Below are 17,244 nucleotides of genomic sequence, written 5' to 3'. Positions count from 1 at the left end.
CCCAAACTTAAAGCTAGCAAGTTCTTTGCTAAATCGGAGAGTCCCAGCAAAAGTAAACTAAACAGTCCCCAATTTTAAAATCTGAGAACATAAAAGTCTACAGTAAGTGAAGATATTCAGGCTATCTTCAGCTCCCGCAGATAACATGTATATCCGTAAGGTGCTCAAAGGTAACGAAACCCGGGGGGCCATGGATGCTCAGCCTCTCCCGTCCAGCCAGTCCGAAGCCTCCTCCGGAGTAGTGAAGAATTTAACAGAATCTCCATCCTGGATCCTTAAACGAGCTGGATACAACATAGCATAACGGAAGCCCTTTTCCCTCAGGCGAGCCCTCACCGTAGTAAATTGGCGTCGCAATTTTTGGACCTCCGAGGAAATGTCCGGGTAGAACGAGATCCTGGAGTTTTAAAATCTAATGTCCTGTAGTTGACAGGCCGCCACCAGGATAATATCACGGTCCCGATAATTCAGAACTCTCAATATGAAGGAGCGCACCGGAGCACCGGGTGGCAAGGGTTTGGTAGGTATTCTGTGTGCTCTCTCAACGACAAAGGAAGTGGAAAGATCAATCGGATCCAGACATTTTTTAATAAGTTGCTCCGCAAAGACCTCAGGCGACTGCCCCTCAGCCCTCTCTGGTATGTTATCTCGCCTATTTCGATTTTCAGCGTCATCCAGTTTCGCCTCCAAGGCCCTCACCTGCTGCTGCAGGGCCCTGACGTAATTTTCTCCCAAATGAGCCACGTCCTCCACTTAACCCAATCTCCGTTCCACTTCAGTGGTCCTGTCACGGATTTTATCAATGTCATGCCGAAGACAGATGAGGTCAGACTGTAGGTGGTCTATTTTAACTGTGAGAGTAGATTGACACTGCGTGTTAGACGACATTATTTTACTCAAGTCGATCGCCTCTTGATCAGGAGGACCATCAAGACCCTTATCTTCCGTTTGACTCATGACATCCACCATTAATTTAGGAGGAAAGGGGCCACCAGAAACGCCCGTCTTGCGGCCCATGTATATAAGGCTTATGATAGAGCACCAAAAGAGGGTTGTCATCCCCCAGTCCTCACATGGAACAGGTGGTCCCTAGGTTAAAGGGTTTCTACCACCAGAAATACCGTTATGTAGCTGACTGACATTAGCGATGGGCTAATGTAAGCACTACAAAACAGTATGTTTCTGACATTTGTCCCTGCAGCCGTTTTTGTAAAATAACCACTTTTATAATATGCTAAAGAGCCTCTAGGTGCTATGTGGGCGTAAAATCAGCACCTAGAGGCTCAGTCTACTCAAGCTTTATCCCGTCCAGGTCCCCTGTTCTGCCCGCCCCCCTCCTCTTGATTGATGTCACTGTTCCCTGCATCGCATTGTATTCGGCGCAGGCGCAGTGAGTGAATGTCAGTCAGCTACATAACAGTATTTCTGGTGGTAGAAACCCTTTAAGTAGGCTTAGTCCCTTTTAAAGAACAGTGAAACAGGAACCTAGCAGATCCCAGACGCCCTAGTAATAAGAAATAGCACAGTCTATGGAGTGCAGAGTCCCAACAATCTCCCTCAGTACCTGTGAAGGCTGTGCCGTCAATCAAGGCTTCATGCGATCATACAGCAAGACGAAGGAGCAGAGGTATATTCAGGTAAGTTCGGTGTCACGGATGGTGTACAGGAAACAAGACAATACCATATAAACAATGTCTCTCTGGATCCACAACTAAGGAACAAAGGGAGACCCCTGCAATAGACCTGCCGCTCTCCCTCACTGCTCAGCCTATGCGAACACCCCAAAGGTGGATGGCCGCATATCCACGTTCCTCGGCTATCTATTACCTGAAGACCCTACTATAGTGAAGGGACACGACCACCGGCTCCCTACACTGACACGGAGGGAGTCAGGGTCACCTGGATCCAGAAAAGACAAAATCATAAAAACATAAACAGCACTTATCTTGCAGACGAATGACGACTGACGACTGGGAACAGGGAACTGGGAACAGCATGCACACACACTCCAGGAAGTTGTATCAGCCGCACACTACTGCATTATGGGGAGGAACTTAAAGGGTAGCGATCAGTCTAACTGCATGACAGCTGAGATAGACTAACGAGATGAGAAACTAAACCAAAACAAAGAAATTCAAGGAGGAGGATCTGAGAAGCTCCTGTGAGCGCTTCTCAGCTGTCTGGCTGTGACAGTACCCCTCCCTCTAGGAGTGGACTCCGGACACTCAGGGCCCACCTTCTCAGGATGGGACCTATGGAAAGCCCTGATGAGACGAGAGGCCCTAATGTCCGTCACTGGGACCCACATCCTCTCCTCAGGACCATAACCCTCCCAATGAACGAGGTACTGGAGGGAACCGCGGACAAGACGAGAATCCACAATCCTAGAGACCTGAAATTCAAGATTTCCATCAACCATAATCGGAGGAGGAGGCAAAGGCGAGGGTACAATAGGTTGAACATAAGGTTTCAATAAGGACTTATGAAAAACATTATGGATCTTCCAAGTCTGAGGAAGATCAAGACGGTAGGCAACAGGATTGATGACAGACAGGATCTTGTAAGGCCCAATAAACCTAGGACCCAACTTCCAGGAGGGAACCTTCAATTTGATATTCTTGGTAGACAACCACACCAGATCACCAACATTCAGGTCCGGACCAGGCACACGTCTCTTATCCGCCACACGCTTATATCTCTCACTCATGCTCTTTAGATTATCCTGAATCTTTTGCCAAATAGATGACAAAGACGAGGAGAATCTGTCCTCATCAGGCAAACCAGAAGAGCCCTCTCCCGAGAAAGTCCCAAACTGCGGATGGAACCCATATGCACCAAAAAATGGTGACTTATCAGAGGACTCCTGACGACGGTTATTTAAAGCAAACTCAGCAAGGGACAAAAAAGAACACCAATCCTCCTGATTCTCCGCCACAAAACAGCGCAGATATGTCTCCAGATTCTGATTGACGCGCTCTGTCTGGCCATTCGACTGCGGATGGAAAGCAGAAGAGAATGACAACCGAACCCCCAAGCGAGAACAGAAAGCCTTCCAGAATCTGGAAACAAACTGCGTGCCCCTATCAGAGACTATGTCTGAAGGAATCCCATGCAATTTGACAATGTGGTCAATAAATGCCTGCGCCAGCGTCTTAGCATTGGGCAAACCAGGAAAAGGGATAAAATGCACCATTTTGCTAAAACGGTCCACCACCACCAGAATCACAGACTTCCCCGAGGAACGAGGCAAGTCCGTTATGAAGTCCATGGACAGATGTGTCCAAGGACGGGAAGGAATGGGCAAAGGAAGGAGAGGACCTGATGGCCGTGAATGAGGGACCTTGGCACGAGCGCAAGTCTCGCAAGCTGCCACAAAACCCTCAACCGACTTACGAAGCGCAGGCCACCAGAATCTCCGAGCGATGAGATCCAGTGTGGCTCTTGCCCCCGGGTGCCCAGCAAGGACCGTGTCGTGGTGTTCTTTAAAAATCTTGTGTCTCAAAGCGAGAGGCACAAACAACCTCCCAGGAGGACAAAGATCAGGAGCTTCTGACTGGGCTGCCTGCACCTCTGCCTCCAATTCAGGAAAAAGAGCAGAGACCACCACACCTTCAGCCAAAATGGGACCCGGGTCTTCAAAATTCCCACCTCCCAGAAAACACTGTGACAGGGCATCTGCCTTCACATTCTTAACCCCAGGGCGGAACGTAACAACAAAATTAAACCTTGAAAAGAACAAAGACCATCTGGCCTGTCTCGGGTTCAGACGCTTGGCTGACTCCAAGTAGGCCAGATTTTTATGGTCAGTAAACACGGTAATAGGGTGTCTGGCTCCCTCTAGCCAATGGCGCCATTCCTCAAAAGCCAACTTGATGGCCAACAATTCCCTATCTCCCACATCCTAATTTCTCTCTGCGGAGGAGAGTTTCTTTGAGAAAAAGGCACACGGTTGCCATTTGGCAGGAGAGGAACCCTGAGACAAGACCGCACCCACCCCTACCTCAGAAGCATCAACCTTAACTATGAAGGGTAACTAAATATCAGGTTGTACTAGGATGGGAGCGGAAGCAAAACTCTCCTTGATATTAGAAAAGGCCTTACGCGCCTCTACCGACCAGGAAGAAAAATCTACCCCCTTTCTGGTCATATCAGTGAGTGGTTTAACAACAGAGGAATAATTCAAAATAAATTTCCTGTAATAATTGGCAAAGCCCAAAAAACGCATCAGCGCCTTCTGATTCTCAGGAAGCTCCCACTCAAGCACAGCGCAGACCTTCTCGGGGTCCATGCGAAAACCAGAAGCGGAGACAAGAAACCCCAGAAATTGGATTTCTGGAACCGCAAACACACATTTTTCCAGTTTCGTGTATAATTTATTCTCCCGCAGGATGAGCAAGACCTGACGTAAGTGTTCCTTATGAGTCTTGAAATCAGGAGAAAAAATCTAAATGTCATCCAAATACACTAATACAAATTTTCTCATTAAATGATAAAAAATGCTGTTGACGAAATGCTGAAAAACGGCTGGGGCATTCATCAAACCAAAAGGCATAACCAAATTCTCAAAATGGCCCTCAGGGGTATTGAAAGCCGTCTTCCATTCGTCTCCTTCTCTGACCCTAACCAGGTTGTATGCCCCTCTTAGGTCTAATTTGGAAAAGACTTTAGCCCCAACAACCTGGTTAAACAGGTCCGGGATCAGAGGAAGCGGATAAGGATCACGAATAGTGATACTGTTCAGCTCCCTGAAATCCAGACAAGGTCTTAAAGAACCATCTTTTTTCTTAACAAAGAAAAAACCAGCGGCAACAGGTGACTTCGAGGGTCGTATGTGTCCTTTTCTCAGACTCTCAGAGATATAAGCCCGCATAGCGACCCTCTCAGGTTGGGAGAGATTGTATAAACGAGATTTAGGCAGCTTGGCGCCTGGGATGAGATTAATAGGGCAATCATACTCCCTGTGCGGAGGCAAACCCTGAACTCCACTCTCAGAGAAGACATCCAAAAATTCAGAGAGGAAAGGTGGTACAGTCTTAGTAGAAACCTCAGAAACAGATGTTATGAGGCAATTCTCTCTGCAAAAGTTACTCCAACCATTTATTTGCCTCGCTTGCCAATCAATGGTGGGGTTATGTTTAGTGAGCCAGGGTAGCCCCAACACTAGAGGAGTAGGCAAACCGCTAAGGACGAAACATGACACATCCTCAACATGAGCATCACTCACAATTAAACGGATATTGTGAACTATGCCCTTTAATGATTTCTGAGAAAGTGGAGCTGAATCAATAGCAAAAACAGGAATATTCTTTCCCAAAGTGCATACCTGGAAACCATGAGTTATTGCAAATTGATTATCAATGAGGTTGACAGCTGCTCTACTATCCACAAAAATCCTCACAAAAAATGCTCTTGCTCTCTAGCGCCACCCTAGCAGGCAGGACAAAACGGGAACTACAAGCAAACGGAAAACCTTCAATTTCCGCCTCAACCCTGCCAATAGTAACAGACGGAACATTTTTAAAAGATTTTTTCCTTTTTGTCTCTTTATTACTCCCAGAAAACTGCCTGAATCTCCTAGAGGGACAAACATTTGCCAGATGATTTATACCTCCACAACAAAAACAAACCCTCCCCTGCGGGCTGAATCTTCTATTGTCAGAGGCAATCAACCCCAGCTGCATGGACTCCTGCTCAGAAGGGGCTGACAGCGACTGAGACCCCTGTGCACAGAATGAGACCGCTGCACTGTCCCGGGACTGAGTATGACAGGAAGGAGAGATCTCTCCTCTCTCTCTAAGACGCCTGTCAATACGAACAGCCTGAGACATAGCAGAATCCAAGGAGGTAGGTCTTTCATGAAAGGCAAATGCATCTTTCAATCCCTCTGAAAGACCATAGCAAAATTGACTTCGGAGTGCAGCATCATTCCAACCCGTATCTGCTGCCCATCTCCGAAATTCTGAACAGTATATATCTGCGGATTGTTTACCCTGGCATAACAGACGTAGTCTAGACTCAGCCAGAGCAATACGATCCGGATGAATCATATATCTGACCCAGGGCTAAAAAGAATTCATCCACTGAACGAAGGGGCCGTGCCCCCTCCGGCAGCGAAAAGGCCCAGGACTGAGCATTACCCCTGAGCAGCGATATAATGATCCCCACCCTCCGTTCTTCATCACCAGAAGAATGGGGAAGAAGGCGAAAATGGAGTTTGCAAGCCTCTCTAAAACGCACAAAATTCTCACTACCCCCGGAGTACGTATCCGGGAGCGAGATCTTAGGCTCAGCACAAACTCCATGAACGCAAGCTGAACCGGTCACTTGAAACTGAGAAAAAGTCTTACGGAGATCAGCTACCTCCAAAGAAAGACCCTGAAAGCGTTCAGCCAAAAGTGAAACCCGATCCATGCTTGAGACGGTTTTGGGCGGCTGATAATGTCACGGATGGTGTACAGGAAACAAGACAATACCATATAAACAATGTCTCTCTGGATCCACAACTAAGGAACAAGGGGAGACCCCTGCAATAGACCTGCCGCTCTCCCTGACTGCTCAGCCTATGCGAACACCCCAAAGGTGGATGGCCGCATATCCACGTTCCTCGGCTATCTATTACCTGAAGACCCTACTATAGTGAAGGGACACGACCACCGGCTCCCTACACTGACAGGGAGGGAGTCAGGGTCACCTGGATCCAGAAAAGACAAAATCATAAAAACATAAACAGCACTTATCTTGCAGACGAATGACGACTGACGACTAGGAACAGGGAACAGGGAACAGGGAACTGGGAACTGGGAACTGCATGCACACACACTCCAGGAAGTTGTATCAGCCGCACACTACTGCATTATGGGGAGGAACTTAAAGGGTAGCGATCAGTCTAACTGCATGACAGCTGAGATAGACTAACGAGATGAGAAACTAAACCAAAACAAAGAAATTCAAGGAGGAGGATCTGAGAAGCTCCTGTGAGCGCTTCTCAGCTGTCTGGCTGTGACATTCGGGTAGGGACCCAGAATGTTAGTAACAGGGTCACCGCTCAGTCCCGCTGGTCCTCGACGCCGTCTTGAATCAGTAAGCAGGCAGCGCAGCTTTCGCCGCTACAGCACAGACAAGTCCCGGCGTTTAGGCCCGATCCTGCTCGGGTACGTGTATGACCGCTCCGATCACCAGAAGGCCGCGAATCAGAGTCTTAGGATCACCACAGGGAGAGAGTCGGTGAAGCGACTCACCATCAGACCGACAGTCACAGGTTCGGAGGCACCGACCAGCAGGCAAGCACAGACAGCCGGAAGATCCGGGATCCAAGATGGCGATGGGGACACACGGATCAGAGCCAGGTAGGAGGCTTTACAGAGGTTGTAGTCTCTAGATGGTAAGGACACTGACCCCCAGGTCTCACAGACTATTCCTTTTCGCTTGCTGAGTGTAACTCCACTGTTCTAGAGCAATCAAAAGCATGGATGGCCAGGATATTGAACGGATTTTAGAGGAGCTGAAGCAAAAAGCGTCCTCACTCCATGACAGTTAGGCCACGCCCCAGATATATGTATCTAAGCTATATGAATCTCAGCTATATGACAGCTATATGTATCTAAGCTATATCACAGGATGTGTAGGATGCCATTGTGGTGCATGTGGTCCGCTGCCGACATCCTCCATTGTATGCATTTTTGCTGGGGATTGTCGTTAGCAACGGATCACATGCGGAGCAATTGCTCCTCCGGTTATAAACACGCCACAGTGTTTGGGGTTTTTGAGCGTTTCCTCCCATTTAGGCCACTTTATTTCAGTTAGTTTGCAAGTGGGAATGGCAAAAATCCCAGTGGTAAAATGTGGCAAGCTCAGAGACTTATCCAAAGCGACTTGGAGCTGTGATTGCCGCAAAAGGTGGCTCTACAAAGTATTGACTTTAGGGGGGTGAATAGTTATGCACATCGACTTTTTCAGTTATTTTGTCCTATTTGTTGTTTGCTTCATAATAATAATAAAATAAAAAAACAACATCCTCAAAATTGTGGGCATGTTCTGTAAATTAAATGATGCAAATCCTAAAACAATCCATGTTAACTCCAGGTTTTGAGGCACCTAAATATGAAAAAAGTCAAGGGGGTGAATACTTTTACGAGGCACTGTAATTGCTTCGATCATCAGTCTGTGTAAAGAGGCCTTAAAGGGCTTCTGTCACCCCCAAAACTCATTTTTGGGCATATTAACCACCTCAGCCCCCAGTGCTTAAACACCCTGAAAGACCAGGCCACTTTTTACACTTCTGACCTACACTACTTTCACCGTTTATTGCTCGGTCATGCAACTTACCACCCAAATGAATTTTACCTCCTTTTCTTCTCACTAATAGAGCTTTCATTTGGTGGTATTTCATTGCTGCTGCCTTTTCTACTTTTTTTGTTATTGATCGAAATTTAACGATTTTTTTGCAAAAAAATGACATTTTTCACTTTCAGTTGTAAAATTTTGCAAAAAAAATGACATCCATATATAAATTTTGCTCTAAATTTATTGTTCTACATGTCTTTGATAAAAAAAAAATGTTTGGGTAAAAAAAAAATGGTTTGGGTAAAAGTTATAGCGTTTACAAACTATGGTACAAAAATGTGAATTTCCGCTTTTTGAAGCAGCTCTGACTTTCTGAGCACCTGTCATGTTTCCTGAGGTTCTACAATGCCCAGACAGTACAAACACCCCACAAATGACCCCATTTCGGAAAGTACACACCCTAAGGTATTCGCTGATGGGCATAGTGAGTTCATAGAACTTTTTATTTTTTGTCACAAGTTAGCGGAAAATGATGATTTTTTTTATTTTTTTTTTTTTCTTACAAAGTCTCATATTCCACTAACTTGTGACAAAAAATAAAAACTTCCATGAACTCACTATGCCCATCACGAAATACCTTGGGGTCTCTTCTTTCCAAAATGGGGTCACTTGTGGGGTAGTTATACTGCCCTGGCATTCTAGGGGCCCAAATGTGTGGTAAGGAGTTTGAAATCAAATTCTGTAAAAACTGACCAGTGAAATCCGAAAGGTGCTCTTTGGAATGTGGGCCCCTTTGCCCACCTAGGCTGCAAAAAAGTGTCACACATCTGGTATCTCCGTATTCAGTAGAAGTTGGGGAATGTGTTTTGGGGTGTCATTTTACATATACCCATGCTGGGTGAGATAAATATCTTGGTCAAATGCCAACTTTGTATAAAAAAATGGGAAAAGTTGTCTTTTGCCAAGATATTTCTCTCACCCAGCATGGGTATATGTAAAAAGACACCCCAAAACACATTCCCCAACTTCTCCTGAATACGGAGATACCAGATGTGTGACACTTTTTTGCAGCCTAGGTGGGCAAAGGGGCCCATATTCCAAAGAGCACCTTTCGGATTTCACTCGTCATTTTTTACAGAATTTGATTTCAAACTCCTTACCACACATTTGGGCCCCTAGAATGCCAGGGCAGTATAACTACCCCACAAGTGACCCCATTTTGGAAAGAATAGACCCCAAGGTATTCGCTGATGGGCATAGTGAGTTCATGGAAGTTTTTATTTTTTGTCACAAGTTAGTGGAATATGAGACTTTGTATGAAAAAAAAAAAATAAAATAAAATCATCATTTTCCACTAACTTGTGACAAAAAATAAAAAATTCTAGGAACTCGCCATGCCCCTCACGGAATACCTTGGGGTGTCTTCTTTCCAAAATGGGGTCACTTGTGGGGTAGTTATACTGCCCTGGCATTTTCCAGGGGCCCTAATGTGTGGTAAGTAGGTAAAATGACCAGTGAAATCCGAAAGGTGCTCTTTGGAATATGGGCCCCTTTGCCCACCTAGGCTGCAAAAAAGTGTCACACATCTGGTATCTCCGTACTCGGGAGAAGTTGGGGAATGTGTTTTGGGGTGTCTTTTTACATATACCCATGCTGGGTGAGAGAAATATCTTGGCAAAAGACAACTTTTCCCATTTTTTTATACAAAGTTGGCATTTGACCAAGATATTTATCTCACCCAGCATGGGTATATGTAAAATGACACCCCAAAACACATTCCCCAACTTCTCCTGAGTACGGCGATACCAGATGTGTGACACTTTTTTGCAGCCTAGATGCGCAAAGGGGCCCAAATTCCTTTTAGGAGGGCATTTTTAGACATTTGGATACCAGACTTCTTCTCACGCTTTGGGGCCCCTAGAATGCCAGGGCAGTATAAATACCCCACATGTGACCCCATTTTGGAAAGAAGACACCCCAAGGTATTCAATGAGGGGCATGGCGAGTTCATAGAAATTTTTTTTTTTTGGCACAAGTTAGCGGAAATTGATATTTTTTATTTTTTTCTCACAAAGTCTCCCGTTCCGCTAACTTGGGACAAAAATTTCAATCTTTCATGGACTCAATATGCCCCTCACGGAATACCTGGGGGTGTCTTCTTTCCGAAATGGGGTCACATGTGGGTTATTTATACTGCCCTGGCATTCTAGGGGCCCTAAAGCGTGAGAAGAAGTCTGGAATATAAATGTCTAAAAAATTTTACGCATTTGGATTCCGTGAGGGGTATGGTGAGTTCATGTGAGATTTAATTTTTTGTCACAAGTTAGTGGAATATGAGACTTTGTAAGAAAAAAAAAAAATAATTCCGCTAACTTGGGCCAAAAAAATATCTGAATGGAGCCTTACAGAGGGGTGATCAATGACAGGGGGGGTGATCAATGACAGGGGGGTGATCAATGACAGGGGGGGTGATCAATGACAGGGGTGGTGATCAATGACAGGGGGGTGATCAGGGAGTCTATATGGGGTGATAACCACAGTCATTTATCACGCCCATGTAAGGCTTCATTCAGACGTCCGGATGCGTTTTGCGGATCCGATCCATCTATCAGTGGATCCGTAAAAATCATGCGGACGTCTGAATGGAGCTTTACAGGGGGGTGATCAATGACAGGGGGGTAATCAATGACAGGGGGGTGATGGGGTGATCACCACAGTCATTGATCATGCCCCTGTAAGGCTTCATTCAGACGTCCGGATGCGTTTTGCGGATCCGATCCATCTATCAGTGGATCCGTAAAAATCATGCGGACGTCTGAATGGAGCTTTACAGGGGGGTAATCAATGACAGGGGGGTGATCAGGGAGTCTATATGGGGTGATAACCACAGTCATTGATCATGCCCCTGTAAGGCTTCATTCAGACGTCCGGATGCGTTTTGCGGATCCGATCCATCTATCAGTGGATCCGTAAAAATCATGCGGACGTCTGAATGGAGCTTTACAGGGGGGTGATCAATGACAGGGGGGTGATCAGGGAGTCTATATGGGGTGATCACCACAGTCATTGATCATGCCCCTGTAAGGCTTCATTCAGACGTCCGGATGCGTTTTGCGGATCCGATCCATCTATCAGTGGATCCGTAAAAATCATGCGGACGTCTGAATGGAGCTTTACAGGGGGGTAATCAATGACAGGGGGGTGATCAGGGAGTCTATATGGGGTGATAACCACAGTCATTGATCATGCCCCTGTAAGGCTTCATTCAGACGTCCGGATGCGTTTTGCGGATCCGATCCATCTATCAGTGGATCCGTAAAAATCATGCGGACGTCTGAATGGAGCTTTACAGGGGGGTAATCAATGACAGGGGGGTGATCAATGACAGGGGGGTGATCAGGGAGTCTATATGGGGTGATAACCACAGTCATTGATCATGCCCCTGTAAGGCTTCATTCAGACGTCCGGATGCGTTTTGCGGATCCGATCCATCTATCAGTGGATCCGTAAAAATCATGCGGACGTCTGAATGGAGCTTTACAGGGGGGTAATCAATGACAGGGGGGTGATCAATGACAGGGGGGTGATCAGGGAGTCTATATGGGGTGATAACCACAGTCATTGATCATGCCCCTGTAAGGCTTCATTCAGACGTCCGGATGCGTTTTGCGGATCCGATCCATCTATCAGTGGATCCGTAAAAATCATGCGGACATCTGAATGGAGCTTTACAGGGGGTTGATCAATGACAGGGGGGTAATCAATGACAGGGGGGTGATCAGGGAGTCTATATGGGGTGATCAGGGGTGATTAGGGGTGATCAGGGGCTAATAAGGGGTTAATAAGTGACGGGGGGGGGGTGTAGTGTAGTGTAGTGGTGCTTGGTGGGACTTTACTGAGCTATCTGTGTCCTCTGGTGGTCGATCCAAACAAATGGGACCACCAGAGGACCAGGTAGCAGGTATATTAGACGCTGTTATCAAAACAGCGTCTAATATACCTGTTAGGGGTTAAAAAAAACACATCTCCAGCCTGCCAGCGAACGATCGCCGCTGGCAGGCTGGAGATCAACTCTCTTACCTTCCGTTCCTGTGAGCGCGCGCGCCTGTGTGCGCGCGTTCACAGGAAATCTCGCGTCTCGCGAGAGGACGCGCCGGCGCGTCCAGGAGGAATGAATCAACCACCTCCAGGACGCGTCTGTGCGTACAGCGGTCCGGAGGTGGTTAAAATCCTTATTGTACGACTATTCAATATATAGGGCTCTTACCTTGTTCTGTGGCTTCGTTTCATAAAAGATTGAGCTTTTAAAATATGCAAATTACTTCACTACCAGCAGGTAGAGCGTCTACTTGCTGGTAGCCGCTGCATCCTCCTTTTAAAAAAGCGCCCCCTCCTCTAGTTGATTGACAGGGCCAGCGAGCGCTCTCCTCCTCCGGCTGGCAATTCAAATCCCGCGCCTGCGCCTTACGTGTCTTTATTCGGCGCAGGCGCTCTGAGAGAAGGACGCTCGCTTCCTCAGCACTCCCTCAGTGCGCCTGCGCCGATGATGTCACCTCTAAACCCAAAAGAGAAGACGTTATCAGCGCACTGAAAGAGTGCTGAGGAAGCGAGCGTCCTTCTCTCAGAGAGCCTGCGCCGAATGAAGACACGTAAGGCGCAGGCGCGGGATTTGAATTGCAGACAGGGCCAGCCGGAGGAGGAGCACTCACTGGCCCTGTCAATCAACTGGAGGAGAGGGCGTTTTTTTAAAAGGAGAATGCGGCAGCTACCAGCAAGTAGACGCCCTACTTGCTGGTAGTGAAGTAATTAGCATATTTTAAAAGCAGGTATGGGCAGGACTATACCTTACAACCTACATTTTGTATGTGTATGAATGACATACTGCTTTCAAGATTTTTACAGTTGTCAATAAAAGTCAAGTGAAAGGGGAAATAGAAATGAAAGGGGACCTACTGGTAGATAAAAAAATATATTTAAAAAGAAATCCACAAACTGTTATTATTTTACTTCTATATTATGGTTTATATTGCAGATCCAAAGTCTTAAAGGGGTTGTCACCTTATTTCCTATCCACAGGACAAAGGATACGTGTTTGACTGTTAGGGGTCCAACTGCTGGGGTCGCCTGTAAAAATACACTTATCCTCTATCCCATGGCACACGGGTTTCCATGTGCTTCCGGGTCCATATGGCCACGTAGGAAAAGATAAGTCATGTCTTCTTTGCAGCATCTTGCGGACCCATTGAAATCAGTGGATCCACGCTGCGATGGGGCGTGCACATGGCCAGTGTCTGTGTTTTGTGGCTCGGCAATTAGCGGTCCACAAAACGGACACAGTCGTGTGAATGGACTTGAATCTTGTCCTAGGAACCTGACTGGTTGCGACCTATCACTTCAATCAATTATACTGTATCTCAGCACAGAAGTTAGATATTGGGAATTAATTAAATATTAGGAATTCAAGATTTATCTAGTAGGTCTCCTTTAAATGTTCAGAATTATTGGTACCTACAGATCTCCTGTGTTTCCGGGGGGTTTATATTTCAGGATACCTAGAATGTTCAACATCCTCTTCGTAGTTTGATCTGGCATTTCTTCTCGAATGTCAAGGGAATGCTGAAAAGGTAATATTAACATTAACATAAAATAGACAACATGTTACAGACTTAGAAAATAAAATAAAAGGAATTACACTAAAAAGATCTTTTCTTTCATTTTTAAAGAGGACCTGTCACCATTCCTGACATGTCTGTTTAAAGAGAGTCTGTCACCACAAAATACAGTGCAATCTGCAGGCAGCATGGTATAAGAGCAGGTGGAGTTGAGCAGTTTTGTGGGGAAAAAATTCTGTAAAACTTGTAATTTATACTTTTCTATCTTCTCTGCTTTTCTGAAATTAAGACCACCCCTGTGTACAGCTATCAGTGACCGACAGCTATCTATATATACACACTTACACAGAGAATACTATCAATCACTGAAGACACCTCCCCCATGTACAGCCATCAGTGACTGACAGCCATCTCTGTATACACACTTACACAGAGAATGCTAATAATCACTGATAACACCTCCCCCATGTACAGCTATCAGTGACTGACAGCCATCTCTGTATACACACTTACACAGAGAATGCTATCAATCACTGATAACACATCCACCATGTACAGATAAGATCAAAAATAGCAGAGATTTAAATGTAAAAATTATACATTTTACTGAATATTTTCCCACAAAACTATACAATCAATTTGCTCAGATCCTTCTTCTTTATAACCTGCTGCCTGACAACACTGCATTTTGTGGTGACAGGTCCTCTTTAATAACTACTCACATTCCCCATGCAATAACATTCCTGGAGCATCATTTCATATAACTCCAGTTTGTTCTGTTCCTCTGTTATTCCTACCAGATGTTTATTAATAAATTTGTACTTGGGCCTGTTGGGGGTGTTCATGCATAGCCTGACACTGGCAGCACTGATTGGACCGGGTAAGAATGAGCAGGTACCAGTAACACCCAGTTGGAAATTCATGAACCTCTTGGAGACATCCAGCATACATGTACAGAGGATAATGGGTGAAAGCTATGTTACACAGCTGACACCTAAAGGCAGTGTATGTGATCAGAGGTGACTACGATCATGGATTCTTAACCACTCAGATTCTGTGGTCATTATCAACCACGGCATCTGAATAGACAGAGGGGGCTTGGCAAAATCATGGGGTGCCAATTGGTTGTCATGAGAGCTTGGAGCCTTGTGTAATAAATTATTGCAAGTTTTCTGAGGAGACAAAAACTAAAAGCAAAAATGAAAAAAGGAAAATATATGTTTCTTTAAAAAAAAAAAAAAATATATATATATATATATATATATATATATATATTTATATATATTCAAATTTTAAATCACTCCACGTACCCAATTTTACATAAAAAAATAAACAAAATACTATGCATAAAAACTATACGATATACTGTAATGGACAAAAAAATCTAAAATCAAACGTTTCTTGGTCACCTCACTTCTTCTAAAAAACGGAATTAGTGATCAAATATTTTTGGTGCCTAAAAATGGTACCAATAAAACCTACAGCTTTCCCCACAAAAATCAAGACACCTAACATGGCTCTGTAGATGGAAATATAAAACATTTATATTTATCAGAATATGGTGACACAAAGGCAGATTTTTATATTCAAATTTTTTTTTTAAGTAGTAAAACATAAGAAAAAAATATAGAACTTTGGTATCTCTGCAATTGCACTGACCTGCAGAATAAAAGAAACACACACAGTGAAAGGCGTAAAAGCCCCCAAAAAGTGTGGCAGACTATATTCAATTTCAACCCACAAAGTAGTCAGTGTGCAGTCCAAGGAATAGGATAGGATATACGTACTGCAATTTTTCAGTGTCCAAAGCGTGACTGGATCTAGTTTGTGCAGATTAATACTGCACACTATCTGAATAAAGTTTTATGCAGATTTTTTAATCCTTTGGGAAAACCCCTTTAATCTTTTGTAGACTGTTGAATATATCTTTTGTACTGATATACTATACTTAAAGGGGCTGTGCAGTGATTTATATTGATGATCTGATCTGCGGGGGTCTGACACCCAGCACCCCGCCGATCAGCTGTTTGAAAATGAGGTGGCGCTCCCTGTTCATTACACTGCACTTCATCTCGGAAGTGGGGTATAATGATAAGTACTTGCTCCTTTCACTTGAATGGAGTATTTGTAATTACACTATGCCACCACTTCACAGGAGACGACTCCTAGTGTAATGACCAGGAAATTGCGCTCGCATCGAGCCCTTGAACTTTTCCACATTTTTTCACAATATACCAACAAACTTAAAAGGGTTATCTGATATCTAAAATAACCCCCTCCCCCCCCAATGCCCAGGCCCCTTGTACGGATTATACTTGCCTACTCCTCGGCACCCGCGTCGCTCCGCATCCCTGCACGGCCGCCGCTGCATCATCCGGTCTCTCAGATCAAAACATCAAGTGATGGGGGTTTGGGAACAGCCAACAGCAGGCCGTGACGGGAATAAGTCCCCTTGAGTCTGGTCACCGTCTCGGCCTGCTATTGACTGCTCTCCCCATACAGGGATCCAGAGCGACACCAGTGCTGCGGAATAGATAAGTATAATCCGTACAAAGGGCCCGGGAATTGGGAGGATATTTTAGATATTGAATAACCCCTTTAAATGTGTTTTATTGGCATTTTAAGTGGTAGACCAACACAAAGTAGGGAGAATGTATGAAGTGAAAAGAAAATGATATATGGTTTTCAAAGTTTATAATAAATAAAAATGGAAAAGTGAGGCATGCATTTGTATTCAGCCACCCTGAGTCAATACTTTGTAGGACCACCTTTCGCTAAAATTACAGCTGCAAGTCTTTTGGGGTACAGTACGTCTTTACCAGCTTTGCACATCTAGAGGCTGAAATTTTTGCCTATTCTTCTTTGCAAAATAGCTGAAGCTCAGTCAGATTGGATGGAGAGCTTCTGTGAACAGCAATTTTCAAGTCTTGCCACAGATTCTCAATGGGATTTAGGTCTGGACTTTGAATGAGAATGGACCATTCTAAAACATGAATATGGTTTGATCTAAACTATTCCACTATAGCTCTGGCTGTATGTTTAGGGTCACTGTCCTGCTGGACGGTGAACCTCTGCCCCAGTCTCAATTCTTTTGCAGCCACTACCAGATTTTCCTCCAGGATTGCCCTGTATTTAGCTCCAGGGTCGAATTGGCCATAGACCTTACAGGGAAATTTCCTGGTGGTCCGATGCCTAGGGTGGCGCCCAAGACCCCATCGCTGCCGCTGGCTGAGTACACTATAAGCTGTCAGTGGTAATTAACGATTTGAGAATCAGGTACTCATGTACCTGGCCAGCGACATGACCTCCTGAATTCAACTATGTCCCACATCGTACCTCCTAAGTCACC

The 17,244-nt window shown here is 45.1% G+C and overlaps 1 protein-coding gene across 2 annotated transcripts in view; it reads right to left on the bottom strand.

Annotated features, from left to right (window-relative positions):
• The window catches only part of IFT81 (intraflagellar transport 81), a 193,186-nt gene that overhangs the window by 165,987 nt on the left and 9,955 nt on the right, over positions 1-17,244 (bottom strand). For both annotated transcript variants that reach the window (XM_040416067.1, XM_040416066.1), the window contains exon 3: positions 13,796-13,899. In XM_040416067.1, coding sequence (XP_040272001.1) covers positions 13,796-13,899 — 104 coding nt within the window. The remainder of the gene's footprint in view (positions 1-13,795; positions 13,900-17,244) is intronic.

Source organism: Bufo bufo, chromosome 2 (assembly GCF_905171765.1).
Source record: "Bufo bufo chromosome 2, aBufBuf1.1, whole genome shotgun sequence".
Taxonomy (NCBI): Eukaryota; Metazoa; Chordata; class Amphibia; order Anura; family Bufonidae; genus Bufo; species Bufo bufo.
Note: the sequence above shows the minus strand (reverse complement) of the source record. Positions and strands in the feature narration are given on the sequence as shown.